Source organism: Dicentrarchus labrax, unplaced genomic scaffold (genome assembly GCF_905237075.1).
Source record: "Dicentrarchus labrax unplaced genomic scaffold, dlabrax2021, whole genome shotgun sequence".
Lineage (NCBI taxonomy): Eukaryota > Metazoa > Chordata > Actinopteri > Moronidae > Dicentrarchus > Dicentrarchus labrax.
In genome coordinates this window covers 23,031,173-23,058,312 of record NW_026136710.1, presented here as the reverse complement: position 1 = coordinate 23,058,312, position 27,140 = coordinate 23,031,173, and the positions used below count along the sequence as shown (strand labels likewise).

Here is a 27,140-nt window from a genome sequence, read left to right as displayed (position 1 = left end):
CTATTTGCCTAACCTTTAGCCCTGCATGTATCTGTAAATCTGTAATCTGTAGATTTTTATATAAATTCCTCATATTTCTCTTCTTTTTTCCTCATCTACTATAACAACATATTGTATTATATTACATGTATGTATTCTCCATGAGTATAAAAAACAGACAGAGGCGTGCTTATGTGTGCAACTGCCTCTATTATCTTACAGTTTAAGAAAGCAAGTTGTTGCAGCTCTAAAGCTGAATGACACATTTAATCACTATATGTCCAATATTTAATGTCAGTATCTGTCAAATCTTAGACAAAATGTAGAATATCGTCATTTTAAAAGTGTAAGAGTTCGGTATGTTGTATCATTGATGGGTTAGAGATCTACTTACTCAATGCTTTTGAACTTCTAGAAATGATAAGCGCTTCTTTTTGAAGACCCAGAACAAAAGGGAAATCAAATTTCTTCTGGCCAACCTGAAGATCTACATTGATCATCTGAGGAAATATCCCCATTCACTGCTGGTCAAGTTTCTAGGTACACACACACACACACACACACACACGTGCAATGACAAGATATCTAAACAAAGGAGAGTAAGCGTACTAGCCCATTAGACTAGACCATTTATTTATACACTGATTAATACATATCTATCCTGGCAAGTCCTGGCAAGATCCATGATTAGTTTACTGGGTTTCGTTGAACGATGTTCTTGCCCGCCAGCTAGTAGTTGTGACGTCACTTGCAACGTATGAATTGCCATAAACTGTGGAACCTCTATTACAATGAAAAATTCTTACTGTGTTAAAAGGAAATAAAGACCTATGTTTTTGTTTAATTTGGAGTAATGTTATAGCTTTAGTTTTAAGGTTTTAAACATTAGTTTTTACATTATTTATATCCCTAGTAATTGTTTTAGTATTTATTTTAATTATACTGATTTTTATTTATTGATATTGAACATTATAAAATTACTAGTCTAGTTTTTTTGTTTGTTTATTTGTTTGGATGAAAGATGCAATATAAATAAAGCTCCACTGAGTAGAGATGGGCCGGATAACAAACTTAGCAACTAGTTGGTGAACATTAAGCAGCATTAAGCAGCTAAAGCGGCAGGTATTTTGTCAGAAGTTGGTGGAGTCAAAAAACATTATTAACATAATTAAATCATTTGACTTTGATTAATCTAATGGCCACAAACATGACTAAAATGAATGCCAATGTTATTCTGTGTACTCTGCTGCTGGATGTAGTTACATTACGTTATGTAACGATACGTGCCAAACGTGGTGATGACATGTGGTAGGCAGGTGATTGCTGCGGGTAGAGAAGAGCATATGTCAAAAATGAAAACATTTACATTTTTTATATCCAGAAAAGTTCTGTTTGAAATTTGAGGTCCAGTTTTTGTATCTTTTTATTTATGACTCTATTTCAAATTTTTGTTGACAGACTTAAGGGATAGGAATCATTTCAAGATATTCCAAGAAATTATGTCTTGATGCCTGATTAGGCATTTTAGGCATTATCTGAGGAATTTCCAGTACTTTTATGAGAGCAACTCTAAATGTCATCAGATAATATGGGGCACTGACTGAATGATTTCTTTTTGTTTTTCAAGGTGTTCACAGGATCAAAATCCCACACAGACGAAAGGTACTAATCTAATTTTATCACTGTTCTATGGCCTCATGATCAAAGCGTGTTACAAAGCATTATAAAGCACATTTCCATGTCTTCACTTACAGAAATACTTCATTGTTATGCAAAGTGTGTTTTATCCAGATGATCGAATCAACGCCAGGTAAGCTTGGTTGGTTTGTCCCCAATAAATACAAAGCGTGAGTAGTATTATTACGGTTAAGAACACAGAAACATTTTTGTGCGGTTTGATGTGTGTTTTGTAATGCTAGGTACGACATTAAGGGCTGCGAGGTGAGTCGCTGGACGGAGCCTGCGCCAGAGGGGAGCCAGATTATTGTGGTTCTCAAAGACCTCAACTTTGAAGGACAGTACATCACTCTAGGTAAGAATGTGAGGTTTATGTTTGCTCAAAGGAAGCTATGTAAAAGTGGTAAGAGCAGCATTATTGCACCGCCTTAAGGCCAATCAGTATGATTGAAATGAACCCTGTGCAAACATCTAATTCAAATAAATCTTGTCTTGTGTGTACTGCAAATGCCGGTGGTTATATTCATGTATTAAACATACTGTACATTTGCTGTGTATTTCTGTTAATGTTATATGGTCTGTGTATGTGTGCAGACCAGCAGCGTCCCTGGCTCCTGCGTCAGGTGGAGATCGACACACACTTCTTGCGGAGGCTCAACGTCTTGGACTACAGTCTCCTCCTGGCCCATCAGCCCTTACACCACGACGAACGCCACCAGAGTCTCTCCTTCGCAACTCTCATCATGAGAACCAAAAAGTCAGTGTCTTTAAGTTCTTTCCCTGAGATTTCATTACTGGATTTCTCAACATTTTGTGGCCTGTGATCTTGCGTTTTAGGGCTGTAACGGTTCTGAAACCGAGACCGAAATCGTGACACAAAAGTCCACGGTCTCGTGTCGCGGATCCAAGAGACAGAACCGCGACACACTCGCTCCCTGGACTGTTGAGCTCTCGTTAAGACAGTGTAAATGCAGCGGTGGTGGCGGACCGTGGGGTAGTAGCGGTGTACGCCTATATTGTATTTGTATTGACAGTAGGTTATTCTAGGTCATTTTCCACCTTATTTTAGTGTTTATTTACTACTTTAATCTGCTCCCTTTCTCTTCTCCCCACACTCACACACAGCACACACACCTAGCCTGGACCTCTGGTCACTCAAGGCAAACACGCCTGCTTGCTCCGCCTCTTTCTGTCTCTCTCTCCCTGTGTGTGTCTCTGCTGACTTTCTCCATCAGCAGTACGTTTCATAAACTCACCCGTGATTCAGTTTTCAAGTGCGCCGCATGTGGGTCCAAACCGAAACTAACGTTAGTGAGTGACATCTGCAGTGGTGCGTTCACTGACGCTCCGTAATGTAAGATTTCTGCCGTATCCGCTTAATGTAATATCAGATAACATCTACTCTCTCTGTTTCTCTGCTAAATGGGGTATGAACCGAACCGTGGCTCAAAAATCGAGGTCTGAACCAAACCGTGGATTTGGTAAATTGTTACACCCCTACTATGTTTAGTTCCCCGATATTTTATTCACAGTGCAGTTTGAGAGTTATAATCTTGTGTCGGTCTCAGAAACATCCCCTGTAGTGATAAGAAGAAGTATTCAATAAGTCGATCTGTAGAGAGTTTATTTACAGATACTTAAATAATTCACCCTTTGGAACCTCTGTCAACTTCTTCCTTTCCTGTACTTAGATATGCTATGCTCTAGACTTGTCTATTTTGAAAAGACAATTTTGAAGATGGTTAGAAAATAAAAATGACATATATATAGTCACATCTCAAGTTAGCTAATGTTAGCAAAAGGCTAAATCATAGCAGCAGCGCAGATACGAGTAGTCCATTACGGGCCCTGGACTGCTGCTGTCACAGTCTGCCTTCCTCCTCATCTGTTCAACTCAGCCATCTCAGTACTTTTCCACTAAACTGCCCCTGCTCCAGTCAGCCACACCTCCTCATCAGCCACTCTGCTCACCTGTCAGACAAACTGATTCTGATCACCAATCAAGCCAGTTCATATATTGCTCCTCACCATTCACTCGTTGCCAGACCAAGACCTTCCAGCGTTGTTCGGACGGATCTCCCAGTTTTGACCCTGCTTGCCTTTGACCATCCCGCCTTGTCTCTTCCCCGGATATCACCTCAACCTTCTGTCCCCAACCACAAACCTGTTTCTCCATTCCTGGTTTCCGTCTGCCTCTCTCCTGGGCTGTTTGGTGTTTCCCCACAGTATGAGTATACTACACAGTATGAGTTCGACCATCTCTTCTCCTGTGAGTTTCCATGGTTCAGAGACTCTGATCATATTGCCACATATACCATTGTGTGCACACACCAGTAGAAGGGGGAATACTGGTGAGTCGTGCCTACAACCTCTCCTCCAATCTATGTCCCTTGTGCCACACCCGGCTGCTGCTGCCCAAGGGTTCCCACACCCTCGCCACGTTCATAGACTCTGGTTCAGATGTCTGCCTGATTGATGGCAAATTTGCTCGACAACTCTGTATCGTGTGGGTTCCTCTACCGAGCCCTGTTCCCGCCAACGCCCTCGATGGACACCTTCTCAGGACGGTCACTCAAACGACAGCACCTGTACGCATGCTCCTGTCCGGAAACCACCCTAACGGTCCAAACCGCCTGATGATGATCCTTTGACATGGATGAAGCATCCCCGAGTACCGAGATGGAGGTTGACAACTACTTCTCGGATGAGCATTTGAGTCCTAAACTGACCTATTACAGCTGCGGGGTCCTATGAAATGTCATACCTTGCTTATACAATAGTTGCAGTGCTAGATACCTGGTCATAGACCTGTCGATGAGAATCACTGCACTAGAGCACAACAAAAAGGGTAAAAAAAAAAAGTCCCCAACAAATGTACTTTTTACTCCTGTTTGAGTAAACATTTGCAAGAAACTACAGTGGCTAGCTGTTTCAGGAAAATACCTAGGCTTAAAAATGTTTTACTTGTGGCATGTTAATAGTCTGAAGTAAGAACTAATTGGGGTGAGAGAGCTGTAGACTGGGTAGTGAAGACAGACAGTATAGACTAACACATTATTAGTTTTTGTCACTTCACAGACAGTAAGAAAAATAAAGATGTATGCCAACTGGTCGAGGCAGACGACAACCCACCTAGAGCTGGGGTCTGTCTGAGGTTTCTGCCGTTGCTAAGTGCTTGCTCATGGTGGGAACTGTTGGGTCATTTGTGGTGGGTAATTTTATAAGGAGTACGGTCTGCACTTGCTGGACCTTCAAAGGTGTCTCAGATCCCATCTCTAAAACACAGTATGCAGACTGCCTAATGTTATGTTGCCCCCCCCCACACACATACACACACGACTGAACTTAGCTTAGGGTGGCCATTCGTCTGGCTTTAGGCCGGACAGTCCGGCTTTTAAATGCCCTGTCCAGCTGCAGCCACAGTCTTAAGCCGGATACTCATTTGTCCTCCTTTTGAGAAAATAACTAAAAAGGTCCGCCTTTTGACACATTACCTTGTTAGTTTAATACTTATTGGCTAAAAATGTGAGTCAAAATAAATAATTTCATTGGTTACATTTTCCTGTCCTGACCTATCAACAAATGGCTAATTTTAATATTCAAATGAGCCATGTGTTGATTCCCTGAACAGTTGCTACCACCAGGCTGTCAATCAATAAGCCAAACCAAGTACTCCCTGATTAGTGCAAAACATATTTCAAGAGAGTACAATACATCATCATTGTCTGATTTTATTAAGAGAAACACTTAAATGCTTCATTTCTAGTGTTATGAATCTATCCTTAAATTTAAGATAAATATTTTTTGTGATCATGCAATAAATGGACCTGTACAGCGCCTTTCTAGTCTTCCGACCACTCAAAGCACTTTTACACTACGTGTCACATTCACCCTTTCACACACATTCACTCAGTGATGGCAAAGTCCATCGAACAGAAACTAACATTCATACACATTCACAAACCAATGCACGGCATCGGGAGCAATTTGGGGTTCAGTATCTTGCTCAAGGATACTTCGATATGTGGAACCAGGGGCTGGGAATCGAACCCACAACCTTCCGATTTAGGAACGACCCGCTCTGCCTCTGAGCCACAGCCACCCCAACACTAAGACAGTACTGAAGTTACATTGAACTTGGTCTTTTTGATAAGTTGTACAGTTTGGTGAAAAACATGGACTTCATTGACGAGCTAGGGCAACTGCAGTGATCAAACTCGTTTCCAGATTTTTAACTGCAGTACACACTTTACAGCAATTAAAGCTGCAGTGGGTATTACAATTTTTAACTAGGGGCTTTCTCAGATTATTCTGAATGTTTGCCTTACTCACTGGAAGTTATGTCATTTCACCATAAAATGAAATTATACAGAAACACATAACCAGACTGTTGTGTTACTAAGCGTCTTTATTTACCCATCTAGATAGATTGGAACATTCTTTTTAACAAACATGACATGACTATGTAATTGCTCTGACTCAACCTTATTCTGTTCCCTGTGGCTTTATCATTTTAGATCTGTAAATCCAGGTTCCAGCCCTATCCATGCAGGCGTAGCTGCTGTCCCTGGGGCAGTCCCAGAAGATGATTCCAACTTACTTTTATCTGACAAAGATGATGGTTGTTTGCAGCAATCAAAAGCAGGAGATGCATCAAGTGGTGGTGCTCTTCAAACATGCCCAGAGCATGCAGGGCCAGGCCATGACGCAGCCGAGCTTCAGGATTTCAAGGCCCAAAACCGACGTTTGCTGCCCAATTTAAAGAATCCTCTACACATCATCGACGGACCAGAGCAGCGCTACTTCATTGGCATCATTGACATTTTTACAGTTTACGGTTTTAAGAAGCGGCTGGAGCATTTGTGGAAGAGGCTGAGGCATCCAGGGCGCTCCTTCTCCACTGTCAGTCCACAGACTTACTGCCTCAGGCTATGTCACTGGATACAGGACCATACCAAGTAGACCCTGGATGAGTGGTGGAGACTTAACCACCAACTCTCACTGAGCACGTTTATACTGTATCTGTATCATGGCACCAATCCTTTCATCTTTCCACATGCTCAAAAACATGCACTGACATCCATAACTCTATGTTTGTGTCTTATTTATGAGCATGCAGTAGACATTTTTAGCACATAAAAGTATTTTCTGCAGGCACTTAAACAATATTTTATAGAGAAATCATTAAGCAATACAAAGAGTGGTGAAAGACTGTACTCGCTCAATTTGGTATGGACTAAATATGCCTTTTTGTATAACGGCTAAATAAAAAAGACAGACTTCAAATGTACGGTACCGTATTGCATAAAGTTACTTAATACAGCCTTAAAGGAGATGCAAACAAACAGTAAAAATTATAATGTTGTTTAAAGGTCCAGTGTATATAATTAAGTGTCTTCTAGTGGTAGATTGCAACTAACTGAACACCACTGTCGTCTGTATTTGATGACCTGGGAATGAGAACAGTCTGTGCAGGAAAAACTAAGGTGGACGTGAACCTAGTGAAAGCCCATATCTAGAGCCAGTGTTTGATTTGTCCCTTCTGGGCCACTGTAATAACATGGCAGTTCAACTTGACGAACTCCACACAAGGCGACCTGTGGCATCTGTAAATAAAAACAGCTCATTCTAAGGTAACAAAAACACAATGCTTCCTATATTCAGGGGATTACACACGAATGAAAACATACCTATGGATATTATATCCTTCATTTGTTACACACTGGACCTTTTTAAATGAATAAAAAAAATTAAAACAAATCCCTTGTTAGTCATGGGTGTCTGCGCCTGGACCTGTGTGGTTGTTATCACGTACAATTGGCACAAACAATTCACTGCACACGCAAGAACCTTACTCAATCTGTGAATAGATTGCATGCAATGGAATAGGCTCACCACATTAAAGCCAGATGCTGAGGTTAACCAGACATTTTCATCAGTGTGTTGATAGATTGATTGCGTCCTGGAAAAAAATGCACATCCTCGTTTTGATGTGGCCTCTGACCCATTCTCCCTTGGATTCTGGCATTCTTCAGAATATGAATTAATAGATAAAATACAATACCTACTATTAATTCATTCCAGGTGAACCGTAAATCAGAGTACTGACAGTTTGACAACAGGGAAAAGGTGTTTTTATCTATCCTGCCACGCCGGGGTTGAGTTGGCTAATGTTGGCTGTACAAGCTAACTTGCTAACGGCATCTTACATTACTGTTGGCAACAGTTAACTTCCTTTAGCTCTTCTGTATCGCTAAAAGATTGATTGATGAGTGAATGTCATGATATTACTTTATTTCACCTGGACTTACAAATACACTTACAAATATGATGAAAAAGAACTCAAACTTATATGTTACCTTTGCTTTTCTGACCAGTGAGATATATATGCTAACGTATGAATGTCTGAATACAAAGACTGAAAATATGATAACACTTGCAGCATATTACTTTTTAAGATGCCACCAACTTTGTTAACGGAGCTCTTTCCTTGCTGTTTCACTTTTACTCAACACTGTGCCTTATGTCTGCAATTTAAAAGTATGTGCTCTAACCTTTGCCAACTGGATAAAGGATGTACAGTTTGGCTGGTGTCCTTTTCTTTTGGCATTTCACCACCCCAGACATACAGAACATCCACTGAGGTGAGAATCCACACTGAATGTTTGCTGTGGCCAAGTCCCCAACAAGGAAGGTGCCTCGTGTAGCAACCGTGACTACATTGTGCGTCTGCCTCATTTCTGATACCGTGGAGGCAGAAAATCAACATAGAGGAAACACCGCTCCTGCATCTGCAAGGCATGTGTAGCGTTTTTCAAAGTGGGGATTCAAGTAGGGCCTAAGAAAATAATGTATTTTCTGTAAAGGTATGTTTTCATACAATCACCTGAAATAAGAATTTTGTGTTTTCGTTGGCTTAGAATGAGCTTTTTTTTATTAGAGCCAAACAAGATATATTGGTATCAAATCGGTTAATATCGGTATCAGCCTATACGAAAAAATGCTTGTGGTAATAAATTGGTGTCATTGCAAAATGTATTCATCAGAGTGCGCTGCAATTTACAATACTGTGGCAAGCAGCAAAGAGTATTGTGTTAACTAGAACTGGTTGACAATGTATATGTTAAATTATTTAGCATGTTAAACAATATTTAACTGAAATATCTTTTAATAAAGTTAGTTGTTTAAGAAAGCAGCCTTCTGAGTAACTTTACATATATTCATATTGGTGCACAATCCACATAGAAAAGGTCTATTTTCATTCCAGCTTTCATTCTATTGGCAGCCATATCACTACTCTGTGAATTTTACAGAGGGAGTGGGTCCTCTTTTGGCAGAGTCCGCCATGTTCCTATAGTAGCCCAGAACGGACAAATCAAACACTGGCGGGTTTCGCATCCACTGTAGTTTCTCCTGCACACTTGAAAGGCTGAGCTGTATTCAGTTTGTTGCAATCTGCAAATTCGCCACTAGAAGACACTACAAACTATTCCTTTAAAGGTTTGAGACCTTTAAAGGTGTGAGTAGCCTGCCTAATGTTATGTTGTCACATAACTCTCTTGTTCCTGAGAACATTCTTGTTTTTGTGATGATTTTATCTAATTTATTCAAATAAAATGGTATATATGCAAAATAGAGAAAAATATATTACTCACAACAATTGTAATCATAAAACAAATTCCAATGACTAATTACTACCACTAAAAACAAGACCATAAGAATGAATAAATGAAATGTCATCATGAATATAGTTTCTAAACAGGAAAGGAAGCATGGATGGGGGTGGGTGTCAGGATTAACTTCCTTTTTTAATGCGGTGTAAAGGGTGTGCTGTAAAACCAGGAACAAGAGGAACTCCAGTTGTTTGAATTTCTGTCCTGTTAACATGAGAATATACCTTTTTCACAGCAGCTATTCTGACATGAAATAGCAAGGTAATCGCAGGTGTTAATGATACCAACAGTAATCACAGTTCCCTTCCAGTGAGCCAACATGCACAAACCTTAAAGCTGCAGCAGGTAACTTTTATAAAAATAATTATTACATATTTGCTGCAATTTTCACTATATCCCGAAAGTAATACATGAAATGATAATCTGTGAAAAAAGCAGGCTCTGGCTTGTTCTAATGCTCCTAATGGTATTTGCAAGAATCCATCACACAATGGATGAAAACAACCAATCAGAGACAAGAAAGACTGTTGATTGTTTAGGTCTCATTCATTGTCAAATGAATTAATGTTGTATGGGTCACTAAGCTCTCTAACCTTATTTCCAGCAGAATAGACAGAGTATATTTAATGTGTAAACAGGCAAATGCGTTAGTGTTAGCCATAACGACTTCAAAATGCCAAAATTATCTGTCAAGTGGCCAAAAAAGACAATGCAGCTTGAATTATATGGTATAAGGAAGGATGTCACAATTCTCCAAATCCACAATTCATTTCGACTTTCAATTTTAAGGGCACGATTCGATTTTCGATGGCTGAGCCATTGTGACTATTAGGTCTTGCAACTCTTGATTGATTAAGCTAACTGGTACAGTAGTGTTACACAACTCAGTTCTCTTTTTCTGGCTATTGTTGTAACAAATGTCTAACATATAAAATTTGAATAATGCTAAGATTGTCATCCATATAAGTAACCAGTATCTTGCTCAAGGATACTTCAACATGTCGCAGGAGGAGCCGGGGATCAAACCGACAACCCGCTCTGCCTCTGCACCACAGCCACCCATCTACATTGTAGGACAGAATACAAATATGTTTATGTATGTAGTTACCCTTAATTAACTTTTTGCAAATTCAATAAACATAATAAAGTAATCCACAAAATAAATCTAATTTTATACTAAGGCCATATGGTCAAATTTCAATAATTAATCATCATTATCATTAAAAATTATACAACAGAAATTGTTCTGCAACACACAGAAAATAGAAGTCACTAGATGGCAGAATGGTACTTCTGCAAAAATAACTTGACTTTCCCCACCTGCAAAAATCCACCAGCCCCCCTTTAAGGAAAGATGGCCTTTGTAATCTGAACCCTAATGTAACTAGCAGGTTTGTTGGTCCCTGCTGTGTGAGGTAAGTACCAACATGTTGCAGCAGTAGAGTGGAAAGATAAGCAAAATTGTTCCTGAAAGTCTTGTGAAAGCATTCCTACAGTATCCTCTTACATTCTTCACAGCAGAGTTGTGTGAAACCATAAATAAATAGATACATAAAAGTCCAGTCCAAAATGTTGTCCAGTGAGAAATGCTCATCTGGTACAAAAAGTTTTCTAGCATCTGGGTTTACTTCCACAGTATGCTGAATATCTGCAGAAGCGTTTCTCCTGCTGGGCTCGCCTGCAAATTCATGGCCCAGAAACTCACAATAGAAAGAGTCACAACTGACCTTGTTTGCAGTTTGAGGTGTCCAATCAACAACTTTTAAAATGGGGGTCTATGGGAAAATGCAGTTGAGCAAGCCCTGATATATAAAAGATTCCTAGAAGCATGTTATATTGGAAGCAGCTGTCCTTTACCACCTGAGCTGGTATTAATTGAAGTTTTACGGTAGTCACATCTTAAGTTAGCTAATGTTAGCAAAACTTTATCTAACTAGCTAGCTAATCCACATAAACCATTAGCTAACTTGTTAGCTAGTTGCTTGCGTTTTGCTACGGAGGAAAATGCTAGCTATGTAGCAATTTTGCTAACTAAGATGTGATTGTCACTTTTATCCATTAACCATTTTCAAAATGTGGTTGTCTTTTTAACACAGATGAGCCTAGTGTATAGCAAATCTAAGTATGGGAAAGGAGGAAGTTGACAGAGGTTCCAAAAGGGGTGGGACTAAGGGTAAATTGCGACATCTCGGACTCTGGCAGCGGGCGTGCTCTCAAGTTAAAAAGTGCAGCTGCGTTCTACTTCAATGATTAAATGAAAATTCAAAGTTTAAGTTCAAGTTCAAGACCTTTATTTGTCCCCAAGGACAATTCATGTTTCACAGTAGCAATAAATCTAACACAACAACAACACGACAACAACACCAACACAGGGTGAGCAGAGAAAATAGCAGAGGGTATGAAAGAGAATTTATATGTTAGTGTTGGCTAGTGGTCGTCTGCAGCGGAAACGATTAATAAAACAGTGTCATCAAGGCTCATTTCGATTCATTTTCTATTTAGTATTGAGATCATAACAGCCCTAGATATAAGTGAAAAATACCCAGTGCAAAAAATATGTTAGGGCTGCATAATGTTATAAAGAGTTCGGTCTAGACCTGCTCTATTTGAAAAGTGTCCTGAGATAACTTCTGTTATGAATTGGCGCTATACAAATAAAATTGAATTGAATTGAATTGAATATCCCTCAGTGGCAGTTTTGTAGTAGTCATGTCTGCTTTCAGGGCTAGTTGTAATGACTCAGATATGATTAAAACCTCTTGACACAGCAGTGGTTAGACACAGTTTGTTTTATTATTACATTTTAATCACAGGCAGACTGGACATCTGGTTAAGAGTCAACTGGCCCCAGTGCCCCATGAGGTCAGCCACTGGGCTGACTCCACACAGCAACAGGAAGACCCATTAAGTTCCACTTTACTTGGCTGCACTCAAAAAAGCTTTCTGAAATGTTATTACGCATTCATGAGCAGGAGAGTGATTTTATGGAGAAGTTTGCCTGGGTGTTAACTACAACCACATGCTCAATGTGGACTCACAGCTGTTGTCTACATGTGAAGAAGCGCTGGCAGAAAAAGCACAAATGAAGCTGGATAAATGGCAAAAGATGTTCCGCTCTTCAGAATGACTGGTGGATTGTTTTTAGCTTGATTTGGACTACTTTAACTTACATTCATCAGGTGCCCAGAAAGTTCTAATAAATCATAATGTTGCAGTGATTTCTTTTAAGGGAAAAAAACCCTGATGCTTAGCCCTATGACTGAAATGCTAATAATTATATCTATAAATAGTACATGAGAGATAAAGCCATGGGCTTTAATCTGGTTGGTGCTCCTCCCTCCTCCTCTCCCTTCCCATCTACATGAATGGATAGATGAGGTAATTCCAGCCTGAAGAGTTTGAGTGTAGGCGGTTGGCTACTGCCCCAGTGTTCAACTACAAATATCAGACACTGCACACAGTAAACACCTTTTCTACGGACCAGCCAGCAGAGAGACACAAACAGAGATCATACCTGCCAGCATGGGACAGAAACTGAGGGGACACACTCAGCCAGCTGAGGCTGCCTGCAGGGGTTCAATGATAGATATAGGACGGGACGAGTCTGTGCTCATCCTCATCAAACACTGCCAGGACATGAAGCAACAGGAGACGCGCCTCAGACTCATCACCCTGCTCCTGCTCCTCACATGTATGGCAATGCTGATTTACACCACCAGTGCCGGTTTAAGGCAGCATGAGGAGTCTGGCTCCCATGGACAAGGGGTAAATTCTACAATTTTTTTCTTATTTCCTTCCTTAGACAGATTTGGCTGTGTCTGAACCGTCGATGTAAGCATGTGACAGCTTGTATGTAATATTTGGATATACATAGAAACTTGACTTACTGAATAGGAATTTTTCACTCTGACATTGCCATCAGTTCACTAAACTCGTGAAGTGAGGGATGTTGGGTTGATTCAAGGGCAGGCACAATGCACAGCATACTGCATCTCTAATGATAAATGCATTGATTTAGACATGGGCTGCAACAGATTAAGCTGAATGAATGAGTACTTATAGGATAGAACAGAAATGACATAGAATTTACATTAACATAGGTGGTTGTTTCCACATTTTTACTAGTGCTACTTTAATCCAAATATCATCATTATAGACAGCAAACTGTCCAGTCTATTTATACAGAATATATTTCATTGGAAACAAAGATAGCTGACCAACTATATTTAACCACTGATTGACACAATTTTCCCATACAGCCTGTTACTACCACATTTTACTTCCCTTTTGCTGCTGGTATCACTTGTAAAGACAGGATTTTCACATTTGGGTTCTCCACATGCGGTTGTATAATCGATATAATGGTCGCAATTTAAGGTATCTGACTTATTGCTTGTGATGAAACAAGTATAAAAATGTCTTCTGCTATTCTCAGAGCGCGGTTGAGCAAGGAGCAGCCCACCCTAGACAAGAGAGATTGTGTCCTGAAGGTATGTTAAGTCAGTAACTTCATGTGTAATACATTCGATTGTCTTTGGGGAGTGGGAGGATTTCAGTTTACAAGTCATTCTTTAGTGCTCTCCAGTCTCCCTTTGGTAAAGCTCCATATACAGTATCTAATTTTGGTTCATACTGTTGCATAATGCACATCAGGTTTGCATTGATTTGAACACCTTTCTCCTCTCTTTCTCTCTCTCCAGATAATCAGACTCCGGTGCGCATTCATCTCAGTGAGTCTTTTTCTAAAGATTTCAATACTATGAAGAGTTTTACTACTAATACTACAACTACTATAAATAAGCAGTACTGAAACAAATATTTTATGTGACTTTATATTTGTATGTCTTATTATTCACATGTATTTTACTTATTTTATGTAAATTATACAAATATCTTGAAAAGAGTAAAAATCAAGTGCAGCCAGCATTTCTTAAGAAGCCTCAAAACAATATGAACAGATCCCTAAACTCACTTTAAAAAGAATTAATCACGCCCCAAATGTTGCAAAACCGACCTTGTGTCAGCATGAGTCACACAGACCCACATAATGATTTAGTGTGCTTCGTAAGAATTCTTTTGCTTTGATTAGGGGTTTTGTGTTTCAACAACACATTTCTTAAAGCTATAATATGTATCATTTCCAAATTAAAATGCCCATAAACACTAGAGTATATGTTATAATTTTAGTGTACTTCTAGTATCCGAGATGTTTTAAATTCAGAGAAATCTGTCATTTTATTCAGGTAACGCTGCGCTTCACTAATGGCATTATATCCCCTTTGTGCATGCGTCAGTGTTGTGGTTGTCTGCCAGAACCTGTCATACATTGACTGTTTATCCAGTCTGAAGCCACATTGTTACCACCAGATCTTGGTGCTTTTTAACTCTTAAGTTTAAGATTAAGAGACTACGGGTAGAAAATAGCAACTTGCTAAAACCCGGTGCAATGCATCTCTCCTTGTAATATACAGGGTTAATGTTTTATTGTGCACTGTCTCTGTTCAAATAAAATAAATAATAATAATAATAGTAATAGAATAGAAGAATGTTAAAGAGTTCGGTCTAGACCTGCTCTATTTGAAAAGTGTCCTGAGATAACTTCTGTTATGAATTGGCGCTATACAAATAAAATTGAATTGAATTGAATTGAATTAATAAAAGATTTGAACCGGATGAAGGATTTTAGTTTTTGCTCTCCCTCAGCATTTCCCGCTGTCCCAGGCCTAAAAAAGTCCTTCTCCCGGTGGTTTAAAGCTCCTGTGCTACCAATATAAATACCAGCACTCCCTCTGGTGCTCTGAGCACCCAGTCTCAGGCAGAACAGCTAAGATTACTACTACCTACTAGCTTACTAGCTAACTAGTGGCTGATTTACTGTATGGTTTTATCCTGCAGGGCCCCCAAGTCCAACCAACAAGACCAAAATGAGTGATGGACAGTACCTTGAATGGGATGTCGACTTTGGTGAAAGAAATTACGACGAAGAGACACATGCCATTGTGATTCCTGCACCGGGCATCTATTTTGTCTATCTGAGGATTACTTTAAGCTGCCATGGTGAGAAAACTCCAAACTTTGAGTTGTTCACTCTACAACTGTACTGCTTGAATGAAGGTTACCCAAAACGAAGGCTCCTGACAGATGCCATGGATGGTTTAGAGTGCACTCAAGACAGATCAAAGAGTGTGTTTGTGGGGCAGCTTTTTGAATTAGTGGAAGGAGATTATCTGAAAGTATTGATGAAAAAGGGCTACAAACTGATGAAAACAGCATCATTTGGTGCATATCTAGTATAGAGAATTCAATCTTAATAATGTATATTAAGCATATTTTTTGAACAATAACCGGGGTTATTTATCATCTCTCATGTATAAACTTTGTATGTTTTGAAAAGGCTTTAGCCTGTTTTGTGATTTTGTTATGCATATAAGAGGTCTGAAAAGTGCAGGCCAAAGGGAAGTACTATCTCCCACAGGAAACACTGCTCCTGCACTGCCTGACACACCTCATTTGTACTCATTTTTCTACTTTCTTTATTACATTACATCGTAACAGGCACCACCTATAGGCTAGGTGACAGTCCAGTCCCTAGTGAATCTACGCAATGGGCGGTGCCTGCTCAGGAATACGGAAGCTGACTAAGGGGGGGGGGACCTTAAAGAAAACAGTGTGTCAGAGGGTGAATAGAGGAGCTGCAGAAATGGCAGACATGAGGAAAATAATGTATTTATTTAACATTGGAGAATGTAAAGACCCTCCAAATACAACTATGAACCTGAAAATGAGAATAATATGACCTCTTTAAAATACTTCCTGTTAATGCTTTAATTAAAGCTGCAGTGGGCGACATGAACGTACGCAATACAAAACCTTCTTCATCTTTCTCTGCTGCCTCGCGTCACTCTGCTCTGATGTTTTTATTTTGCACTTTCTTTTTCTCTCTCTTCTCTTCCAAGGTCCCTTCTTTTGGGTTGTTTTTAACTATATGCTGTTGTCTGTGAAGGAGGTACTGGAAATTTATCACAAGTTGCAATAGCTCTTGACATTAATTTGGAGAGCAACACACCAAGACATGGTTGCTGTGATTGGCTTGTTACATCCTAGCTAACCCTGCCTGGTTGTTTGATTCAGACTGGGTACATGTTTCCAAAATCTAAATACAAAGGGGCAAGCACTCCATTTTTTCCCCCTTCAAATTAAATATTCTTAGTGACATGAAATGCCTAAAATTAGTTAATTGAATCAAAATGATAATTCAGTAATATTGTCTGCTGCAGCTTTAACTGAGTATTCAGGGTTGGAAGCTATGCAGTGTATACAGAAGGGCAAATGACAAATTACAGGAAGTGTCTTAGTAAGATGTATTTCCACTAAGTCTCCTTGACATAGATGCTACTGGAGGGCTGAATGCCATTCTTCCAAAAGATATTCAGTGGATGGCAGAGATCTAGAGAGATCTGAGTAAACATCTCAATTTCTTTATTCAGGGTGCTCCATTAACTTGTGACTGGTTTGGATATGTGAAGTATATATGCATATATGCACTTGAGCATTGTTTTGTTAAGTGATATGTCACAGCCTCTACTATGTTTAAAAAAATCCATCATCTTTGAAGCTTTGCATTAGCTTTGTTTGAGCCTATATGCTAAACTGGACAAAAACTTAAATGGGGTTTTGAATGAAGTGCTGGAAATATACTCAGTTAATAAAACAAGATTACAGATGTTTCTTTTGAGATAAACCCTTTTTGATTCTAAAGTTTTTTTTTAAACTATTTCTTATAACAGTTTTTGCCTACTGTTTGCTTTCACTTAAACTTTGTATAACTAGTTCTGGTAACAACAGTGCAATTCTGCGGAAATGATGCAGCTTATTTTCAACATCAATTCAAATCTCCATTCAGAAACATTGGGAGACTTCCATGGCAGAACCTAAAGTTAGTATGTCAAGAATGTAAGAAAACTGCAGAGGTGAATTGTAAAAATACAAGTTTCACACAGTGTTGTTGTGTGAAAAGTGCCCATATATTGTGTGTACTCAGGGATTATTTTAGAATGACGGAGCAGATGGACTAACATTAAGAATTTTGAATGCATGTGAACAAAAATAACTTATGGTTAGTGCTTTTTGCTTCTACTTCTAAGCATCACTTTAATAAACTATAATAATAATATATTATATAAATATATATATATATCTATATAATAATCTATCGCCACACTCCTAACAAGAAAATACCTTTCTTTGTTCAGTTACTGCAGTTTGACTGTATTAAATGTAGCCATGAGACTACATTACTTTTTAACTGTAATGTATTATTTTTATTGGTCTTCATTGGCTTTTAGATCAGTATTTGACCAATCATAATGCTGTTACATTACACTCCCATTGTTGTATTATGTATTTAAGCTAATTTTTGGTATTGCCTTTTTTTTTTAACATATGGCTTGTATCAAACCCCTGTCTGTCAGAGCTGAGTGACAACTGAGTTTGCTATTGGACTCTGAAAATAAAATTGATTTGAAAACATAACACAGACCTGCTGTCACTTTTTGGGAAAATACAGAGCAAGTACCTTACCTAACACTCATCACATCAGTGACTGTTACCTCCAAGAATCTTTCAGTATGGCTTTAGTTACAGTGACATGTAAGTTTTCATTCGGCACACACCAGTGACATACCAGTACCAACAGGCACTGTATGTCAGTAAAGAATCGTCATAAGTGGTATGTGGTATTGTGGTAGTGGGGCGTGGTATGTTGCAGGGGAACAGGAGTGAAATAGACCTATTTCCAAACTTCCCTCTCTATCTAAAATCCTTGAAAAGATTGTTTCACCAAAAACATAGCACTGAGACAGCATTACTGAGAGTGTCTTATGACATTCTTATGCATGCTGACAAAGGTGAAAGCTCCGTCCTTATTCTTCTCGATCTGATCCATTGATCATGCCATTTTACTGGATCGATTACAGAACTGGGTTGGCATTTCTGGTACAGCTTTAAATTGGTTTCATTCCTGTTTGTTTAATATAGTCTTTAATGTCTGCATTAATAATCATGTGTCTTCCTCGACCCCTGGTCACTCAGGGGTCGGTTCTTGGTCCAGTTCTGTTCTCCCTGTACATGCTTCCTCTGGGTTATATGTAATACCCATATGTATGTTTGTTGTTTGTAAAGCACTTTGGACCTCTGTGTTAAAAAGGTGCTATATAAATAAAGCTTTAATTACTTACTTACATACTGTTTTCATCTGGTCGGACAACAGCGACACACCACAGGTCAACTGCAGGCGCAACCATGATCCATGGGAAATTGCGAGACGAGAAAGCACAAGAACTCCGGGGAAGAAGTGAAGTTAGTAACATGCATTAATGGGACATGAATGAGTGCAGAAAGAGAGAGAGAGGAAGAGAGGAGCTCAGTGCATCATGGTCAAGTCCCTCGGCAGTCTAGGCCTATAGCAGCAAAAATAAGGGATGGTTCAGGACTCACCTGATCCAGCCCTAACTATAAGCTATAAGGAACGTCTTAAGCCTACTCTGAAATGTGGGGTGTGAGGGTGTCTGCCTCCCGACCCAAAATGGAAGCTGGTTCCACAGGAGAGCCAAAATAACCGCAGTAATGAAATATTGCACCACTGCCAAGCCAATCGCAGCATATGGCAACTGCATTTCAGACAACTCCCGTTTGAAATGTTTAATGTAGCAGTATAGTATATTTAGATTTTGGCCTAATCACTCGCCACAGAGATGTTGACATAGAGATATTGGGGAATGATGAGCAAATACCTTAAACCCCTCGCTGGAGCCTACTTCTTCTGATGAGTGAATAAAAAATTGTGATTAGTAGGGTTAGTCAAGAGGACTTGACTAAAATGAGTATGCAGTACAGATAATGTACTTTTTAAGAGCATGAGGAAAAAAATCAATATCCATACTTGTAAATAGCAATTTTTATAATAAAAGGGTTCTATAAATGGTACTCTTGTGATCAAACACATTGCTCTGAAGCTCAGTTCTGAGACCATTAATAGTTTTCTAATAAATACAGTAACTGCTGATCAACCCATATCAATTTCAGGCTTAATGTAGGCTTAAGCCCAACCCATTCTGAGGAGGGATACTTATACAGATAATTTAGTTAGTTGAACAGGTACAGACACAGATAAAGATAATGGTGTACTTGCTCATCCCTACTCATTACCATTAGTCTGAGTAATGAGTAATGTCACGTTCCCAACACTGCCAACATGGAAGTAATAAAAACAGCAGTTTCTCTAACGACCACCTGAGGCTGGCTTTAACAGTGAGTCAATCTCCATAAGGCCCCATATTAAAATGCCCAACTATACAGCAGAAAGAAACATGTTACAGCCTGGTACAAAAAACACTTTCGGTCTCTATAGATAATTTCCCCGTTCACAACAACTGCACAGGGGGTGGATTTATATATAACTCACCCGTTTAAATTATATTTAAGTTATTCTCTCTCTCTCTCTCTCTCTCTCTCTCTCTCTCTCTCTCTCTCTCTCTCTCTCTCTCTCTGCCCTGTTGCCAATTTTATTCACCCTTGATAATGAATATTTCTGTTCAAGTTTGAGAGAAGCATGAAAGCACATACAAGCAAAAGCAAATATAGTAATGATTGGTAAACTATATGATGATCATTATATATTATATAAGGACAAAAGGGTACATGAACTTGTGCTTTACTTAGACAGTCAGGTTGTAAGAAACAAGGCAAAAAAATAAGTGCATCCCAAGACCTGTTGCAACATGAGTTTGAGTTTTTATTTCATCAGATTTCTTGTCAGATTTCCTTGAGAATCCCATCACTCTCATACAACTGGTAGTACCATGGACATAAGGGTGATCCCTTGGCTTATGCAATTACAAACTTGAGGAGACTTGAATGAGTGAGTGGGGAGAGAGAGTGAAAGACAGAAACAGGGAACAACCTTGATATTGTCTTCAATCTGAGTAACACTGCAAGCTGGGACATGTAGATTTGGTATTATTCACCACAAGGCGACCACTAAAAATAGACAACATCCCACAAGCAAAGAATGGGAGAGTTGACAGGATTAGCTGAGTCTTAAATCGTGGGTTTTAGAATCATGAGGCAATCCCTTTAGAATTGCTTTCATCATAACCTTGAGGAAGCTACGGAGTCAAGCTGTGGTCATAAAGAAAAAAAAAAATGAATCACTTTTTATTGCTCAAAATGCTATTGCATACACATGAGATACAATTAGCTCCCATGTTTTTGTTAAAGATCCTAGTGTGTAATTTATATTATATTAGACAATATTGACAGAAATGTAATATATTATTCATAGGTATATTTTCATTAGTCTGTAATATGTTTTTCTAAGCCCTTTAATTATTGCGCACAAGATATAATTTGTTTGCATGTTTTGGTTAATTAGTGCATATTCGTTACAATTTGTTCCCACGTTTTGGTTTATTATAATACACAGGATACAATTCGTTCCCACGTTTTGGTTAATTAGTGGGCACGAGATACACTTTGTCCCCATGTTTTGGTTAAATAGTGTGTCAGAGGTTTAGCTATTCCTTTGCCTCTTTTAGCGATAATGGTACCTGTATTAAGTGTACTTTATTTACTCTTTTGGAGGCGAGGGTCAGTGAATTAGAAGCATGGCACTGCACTACAGAGAAATCTTTAACCTTGATAGTTATCCAGCTCCCAGTGGTCGGTGCGGGCCGACCCAGTGTAGCTTCTGCTAGCCGTCCCCTAAGGATAAACGTAAGTATAGTAAAAAAGTTATTCACGTTGCCAGTAATAACACCTGATTACACCAATCGGAGGTCACAAAGACGAATGTTGAGTCAGTGTGTAAATACACAAAGAAGTGGGCGGCTGTGGCTCAGAGGTAGAGCGGGTCGTCCACTAATCGGAAAAATTCAAAATTCAATGATACAAGAAATGAACGCATTCTCCTGCTAAATTTGGTTAATGCAGTCTAAAGACCAACAAAGTTGTGCTATTTGTGACAGTGCATCAAGGGCACGTTTGTCGCTGCCTCCAGCTTTAATTATGCTTTCTTCAAAAACATGCAGAGGCATCGGAAATGGTTTTTTCAGCCCTGACTTGTGTCTTCAGGTATTCTTTTTGTGCTGTACACAGCCCTGACAAAATCCACCAACAAGTTAGGGCAGTCTGTATGTAACCTGAACAAAGCACTCCCCACAGCACTTACTCCCACTTGTAACACTGTAGGTGGTGTATTCGCAATCCATCTGAGTAATGTATTTTTCTTGGCAGCAAAGAATAAGACTGCTGAACAGCCTGTGTAAACAGAAAAGAAATGAAAAAAGTGTATCAACAAGTTTAACCCAGCAACTCCACTTATTTAGTAACTTCCCACCTCCACCAACCAAGGAATAGCATAGACATGATCTACTGGTGAAGTCTGATGGTCAAAGAAGCAGTTGATTTGATTCAGTTAGTTATTTCCTGTTTTATTTTGTAACAATCATGTCAGTAACTTCCCTCCCTGTCAAATTCAAATCCAAAAAAAATATCCTGTTTCCAAAGCAGTTTACAATATTCACATATTTCATATAACATACATATTAAATACATAGGTGTCGTTTACAGTAGGTTGTATTTTAAAGCCCAGTGGTTCCTAACCTTTTACCTTAAGGGACCCCTTTTCTATTATTCAGTAAACTGACTAAGTGGCATATTTTATGGATACTTCATCTTATATTCAAAACTGTATGATGAACCCAAATAGTGAACACAGTAACTGCAATAAATTTGTGTAAAACCAGTGAATTTGATGAATTTTTAGCAGATTATTTCCTGTGTAGGGAACATTTTATACAATTCTGTATTATGTATTTATTTATTTATAACTTTTAACAATCATACAGACTTACTAGTTTCTTTTTTCGACAAATGTTGTTTTCTTGTCCCTAACACTTGGCCTGTCAGATTAGACAATTACCTTAACAATTTACTTGACATATACTTTTCTTCACAAAAGTAAACCAAATGCTAAGCTTTTTAAAGTCTTCTTACAAGCTTTAAACCCAAGAAAGCCTGGCAGCCCTACTATACTAAAGCTTATAGCCTACTAATTATCTAAATTACAAACATAAAATTCTTGATTTGGAGCTGTAATTTTCTAAAGTTAAACCAAATTCTTGTACTTGGCCCCAAAAACCTTAGAGACTCACTGTCTAAAGATATAGTTACTCTAGATGGCATTAACTTGGCCTCTAGCACCACTGTCAGGAATCTTGGAGTTATCTTTGATCAGAATTTGTCATTTAACTCCCACATAAAGCAGACCTCTAGGACTGCCTTCTTTCATTTACGTAATATTACAAAAATTAGACACATCCTATCACAGACAGATGCAGAAAAACTAATCCATGCATTTGTTACTTCTAGGCTGGATTACTGCAACTCTTTATTATCAGGTTGCCCCAATAAGTCCATTAAGACACTCCAATTAATTCAGAATGCTGCAGCACGAGTACTGACAGGAACTAGAAAAAGAGATCACATCTCTCCTGTACTAGCTTCTCTGCACTGGCTCCCTGTAAAATGTAGAATAGAATTTAAAATCCTCCTCCTCACCTATAAAGCTCTTCATGGTCAGGCCCCTTCATATCTTAAAGAGCTCATAGTACCCTATTACCCTCTAGAACACTACATTCTCTGAATGCTGGGCTACTTGTGGTTCCTATAGTCTCTAAAAGTAGAACAGGAGCCAGAGCCTTCAGTTACCAAGCTCCTCTCCTGTGGAACCAGCTTCCAGTTGTGGTTCGGGAGGCAGACACCCTCACCACATTCAAGAGTAGGCTTAAGACATTCCTCTTTGATAAAGCTTATAGTTAGGGCTGGATCAGGTGAGTCCTGAACCATCCCTTAGTTATGCTGCTGTAGGCCCAGACTACCGGGGGATTTCCCATGGTGCACTGAGCTCCTCTCTTCCTCTCTCTTTCTGCACTCATTCATGTTCCATTAATGCATGTTACTGACTTCACTTCTTCCCCGGAGTTCTTGTGCTTTCTCGTCTCGCAGGTTCGATCGAGGTTATCGATCCTGATGAAACCTCCTGCCATGGTTCTGCTAGATTGCCATTACCAATACTGTTGTTGCTGTGCACCTGTCTGTCTCTCTCTCTCTGTCTCTGTCCTAGGTTTCTGCCAAAATCTAAATATACTATACTGCTACAATAAACATTTCAAACGGGAGTTGTCTGACTGAAATGCAGTTGCCATATGCTGCGATTGGCTTGGCAGTGGTGCAATATTTCATTACTGCGGTTATTTTGGCTCTCCTGTGGAACCAGCTTCCATTTTGGGTCGGGAGGCAGACACCCTCACACCCCACATTTAAGAGTAGGCTTAAGACGTTCCTTATAGCTTATAGTTAGGGCTGGATCAGGTGAGTCCTGAACCATCCCTTATTTTTGCTGCTATAGGCCTAGACTGCCGAGGGACTTGACCATGATGCACTGAGCTCCTCTCTTTCTCTCTCTCTCTTTCTGCACTCATTCATGTTCCATTAATGCATGTTACTAACTTCACTTCTTCCCCGGAGTTCTTGTGCTTTCTCGTCTCGCAGGTTCTTATTCATCCTGGTGGAGCCTCCTGCCATTGCTAATATCACTGATATTATTGTTATTATTATTCGTAGTATTATTATTGCTAGTTACTATTATTACTATTGTCACTGCTCGTTGTCCTCCATCGTTGCTGTTGTCGTCGTCATCATCTTCTTCATGTTCATCATCATCAGTCACTACTATTAGTGTAGTTGTTGCTACTGTTGTTGCTGTGCAACTGTCTGTCTGTCTGTCTGTCTGTCTGTCTGTCTCTCTCTCTCTCTCTCTCTCTCTCTCACCCCAACTGGTCGAGGCAGACGAAAGGATCTGTCCTAGGTTTCTGCCTTTTAACAGGCAGTTTTTCCTTGCCCTTGTCGCCAAGTGCTTGCTCATGGTGGTACTGTTGGGTCTCTGTAATTAATGTTATAAAGAGTTCGGTCTAGACCTGCTCTATTTGAAAAGTGTCCTGAGATAACTTCTGTTATGAATTGGCGCTATACAAATAAAATTTTATTTAATTGAATTGATTCTTGTCCATTCTTTTGGTGCAACACAATACATTAATTTACATGGAATTTAATAAAAATACTCAATATCATATTAATACTTAATTTTTTGGGGGGATCTTATGGTGGTTGTGAGATCTTCAGATTGTGGCAGGTAGATATATATTTGGCTGCTGGAGGAGCTTTTGTCCCTTCACCAAAGAGAACTGCAAGTCTTCTGGGGTAATATTAGAAAATCAGATGTAGTGGAAATTTCTCAGTGAACTTCTCTGTTCTTTTTCTGATGTTGAACAGTGAGTACATACACGCTCCTCTCAGGGCAGGAGGAGCTGTCTGTGTCTTCCAGTTTCTGGAAGTTTTTCTCAGTGGTCACTGAGCCTGTATCTGGTCAGGCTCATTCAATTTCAATTTCAAATGAACATGTTTTTAATGGCATGAATGTTACAATACAATACAATAATACAATTATTGCCAAAGCCCTAATATTTGAAAACAACAACAAACACAATTTTAATATATATATATATATATATATATATATATATAATAAAGTCCATTAGGAATACATTTCACAAAAGTTCATTAAATACCATAAAATAAGAAAATACTAGCAAACAGAAAATGTGTGTATGTGTGTGTGTGTTCTGTATGTATAGCAAGATATTGATTTGTCACATTCAGTAATATTTTTTCAATGTCTGTCCCTCAGTTTGTGACATGAAGTCACATATTGTGCAGCTAGGTTTGCTGCATGTCCCTCTCATAATAACATCTTTATTTTTTAATTGTCTTTTAACTTTTAAAGGCTGGCATTTTTGAATTAAATGTATTATAGTATTCCCATCTGACGTTATATTTTTCACATTTTAAGAGAAAGTGCATCTCTGTGTCAACCTCACCTGTCAGTGACCACAGATTATTTCCTCTGTTTGTAGCCAGGACTTCTTTTGTGGTCTTTTCTCTATGGTGAGACTGTGGTCACTGAGTCTGTTTGGTCAAGATCTGTCTCTGCGTTGTATCCCTGACAGTAAATAGATAGCCTCTATGGGATGCTAGTGTAGTCCTGATTACACAATCAAATATTTTAGACCAAATTCTATATATTTTTCATTTTGTAAAAGTTTCTGCTGAATGTATAAAAAGCTCTGCACGCTTTTAGTTTTCAGTTCATTCACTGCCAGACCAAAGTTACCTGACACACTGATTCTGAGCCCCAGGTAATCCTAATATAGGCTGTGATCTAGATGGGTGTTTACTAATTTAAACCTCCATATAAAGCTATTGGTACAATTACATAATCAAATGTATTACTTCGAACAATTTAAGCATGAAAAAATATTAGATTTGAGGACAAGTAGCTTAAGTATTTATTGTTAAGGTAACTTAAGTAAATTAAGTTAATTGTTCCAATTTCATTCAGGTAAATGCAGCATTTCTCCAAACTTAGGTCAAATGTGCTATTTTTCTGAATAAAGAAAGAGTAGCTTTAATGCATCTTCTTAATACAAATGTTACGACTTAAATTTAATCTAATGAAATCTTCCACTAAAGCAAATTATTACATGACCTGTCAAACAGCTGACCTCTTATTATTTGCAATTAATCAATTATCAAAATGGTAGCCAATTAATACGGGAAAATCTGTCAATGGAACAAACAGGAATTAAATCACCAAAACTTAAAATTCTGCACTAATTTAAATGCACTCAAAACAACTAAGTTATTACTTCAACAATTTGTTTTCTAGTTGGGTTTAAGTCATGGGAATGAGTGACTTTAGTTTTATTTGAGGATTAATCTATGTTAACTTACTGTGTTGTTAGGATGTACAGCGTAAAGCTTATACCTTATGAGTCTCTCAGTTGGTTTGTTATTTTATCAATATTGTAGGAAAACGGTTCAGTGCCCAGTGCCCAAACTGCCCACAGCACGTTAGTTACATTACTTTTGTGGCGTTGTTAGCACTATAGCATGGTATTTGTCATGGTATTGGATTTCTCCAGAATCACTTACCCCACCTTTAATGGTAATGAGACAGGCCAATAAGTATTTTATTCCCTGTATCTATGCCCAAAACCACTGGTTTAATTGTCTTTGGGTTAGTTATAGAGAGCAGTATATTACAGACACACAAGGCTATTTTATGATCTTTTTCACTAACTGAGCTTCTGCACAGACTAGACTAGACTAGAAAGGCGCTATACAAGTACAGGTCCATTTACCATTTACCATTACCACAGGGCTTAATGACTATCGCAAACAACAGTAGGGATAATGGGAATCCCTGCCCAAGGGGAAGTAGGAGGATTCACTCTTACCAAGTCATTGACACTGTGGTTTCAAATGTTCCTTTTTCCTCAAATCTGCCAGGATTGCAGAACACAGAGAGGCACTTCCTGGAAGCAATGTGCATTGTTCTTAAATTAGGAGTCAGTGGATGAGACAAGTGTCAATGCAGGGAATCATGAGTATCTTTATCAGCATGAGTCATCATATTTGTTTTCTTTCAGTTATGGATTACATGCAGTGAGGCAATAATAGGGTGTCACAGAATATTGGGAAATTACATTGTTCACTGTTCACACAGGATGAAGAATGCAGCTGTTTAGCAGCAAGAAAGCAACATGGCCCAACAGCCTGGACACAGCCTGTGAGAGCAGTGTGTGACAGCTGCCTCGCTGAACTGCTGCAGCTACCACGCATTACATATATTTA

The 27,140-nt window shown here is 38.9% G+C and overlaps 2 protein-coding genes across 3 annotated transcripts in view; both read left to right on the top strand.

The window, feature by feature from the left end:
• The window catches only part of pip5kl1 (phosphatidylinositol-4-phosphate 5-kinase-like 1), a 32,169-nt gene extending 23,317 nt beyond the window's left edge, over positions 1-8,852 (top strand). For both annotated transcript variants that reach the window (XM_051412326.1, XM_051412327.1), the window contains 6 exons: positions 395-519; positions 1,607-1,641; positions 1,734-1,789; positions 1,899-2,011; positions 2,251-2,413; positions 6,174-8,852. In XM_051412326.1, coding sequence (XP_051268286.1) covers positions 395-519; positions 1,607-1,641; positions 1,734-1,789; positions 1,899-2,011; positions 2,251-2,413; positions 6,174-6,618 — 937 coding nt within the window. In that variant the 3' untranslated portion in view covers positions 6,619-8,852. The remainder of the gene's footprint in view (positions 1-394; positions 520-1,606; positions 1,642-1,733; positions 1,790-1,898; positions 2,012-2,250; positions 2,414-6,173) is intronic.
• A 3,855-nt stretch (positions 8,853-12,707) lies between these two features.
• On the top strand, positions 12,708-17,861 carry LOC127370377 (uncharacterized). Its single transcript, XM_051412387.1, has 4 exons — positions 12,708-13,094; positions 13,765-13,819; positions 14,030-14,059; positions 15,225-17,861. Exons 1-4 carry the CDS (start codon positions 12,852-12,854, stop codon positions 15,623-15,625), a joined length of 729 nt encoding a protein of 242 aa, XP_051268347.1. The 5' UTR covers positions 12,708-12,851; the 3' UTR covers positions 15,626-17,861.
• Positions 17,862-27,140: the final 9,279 nt, after the last annotated feature.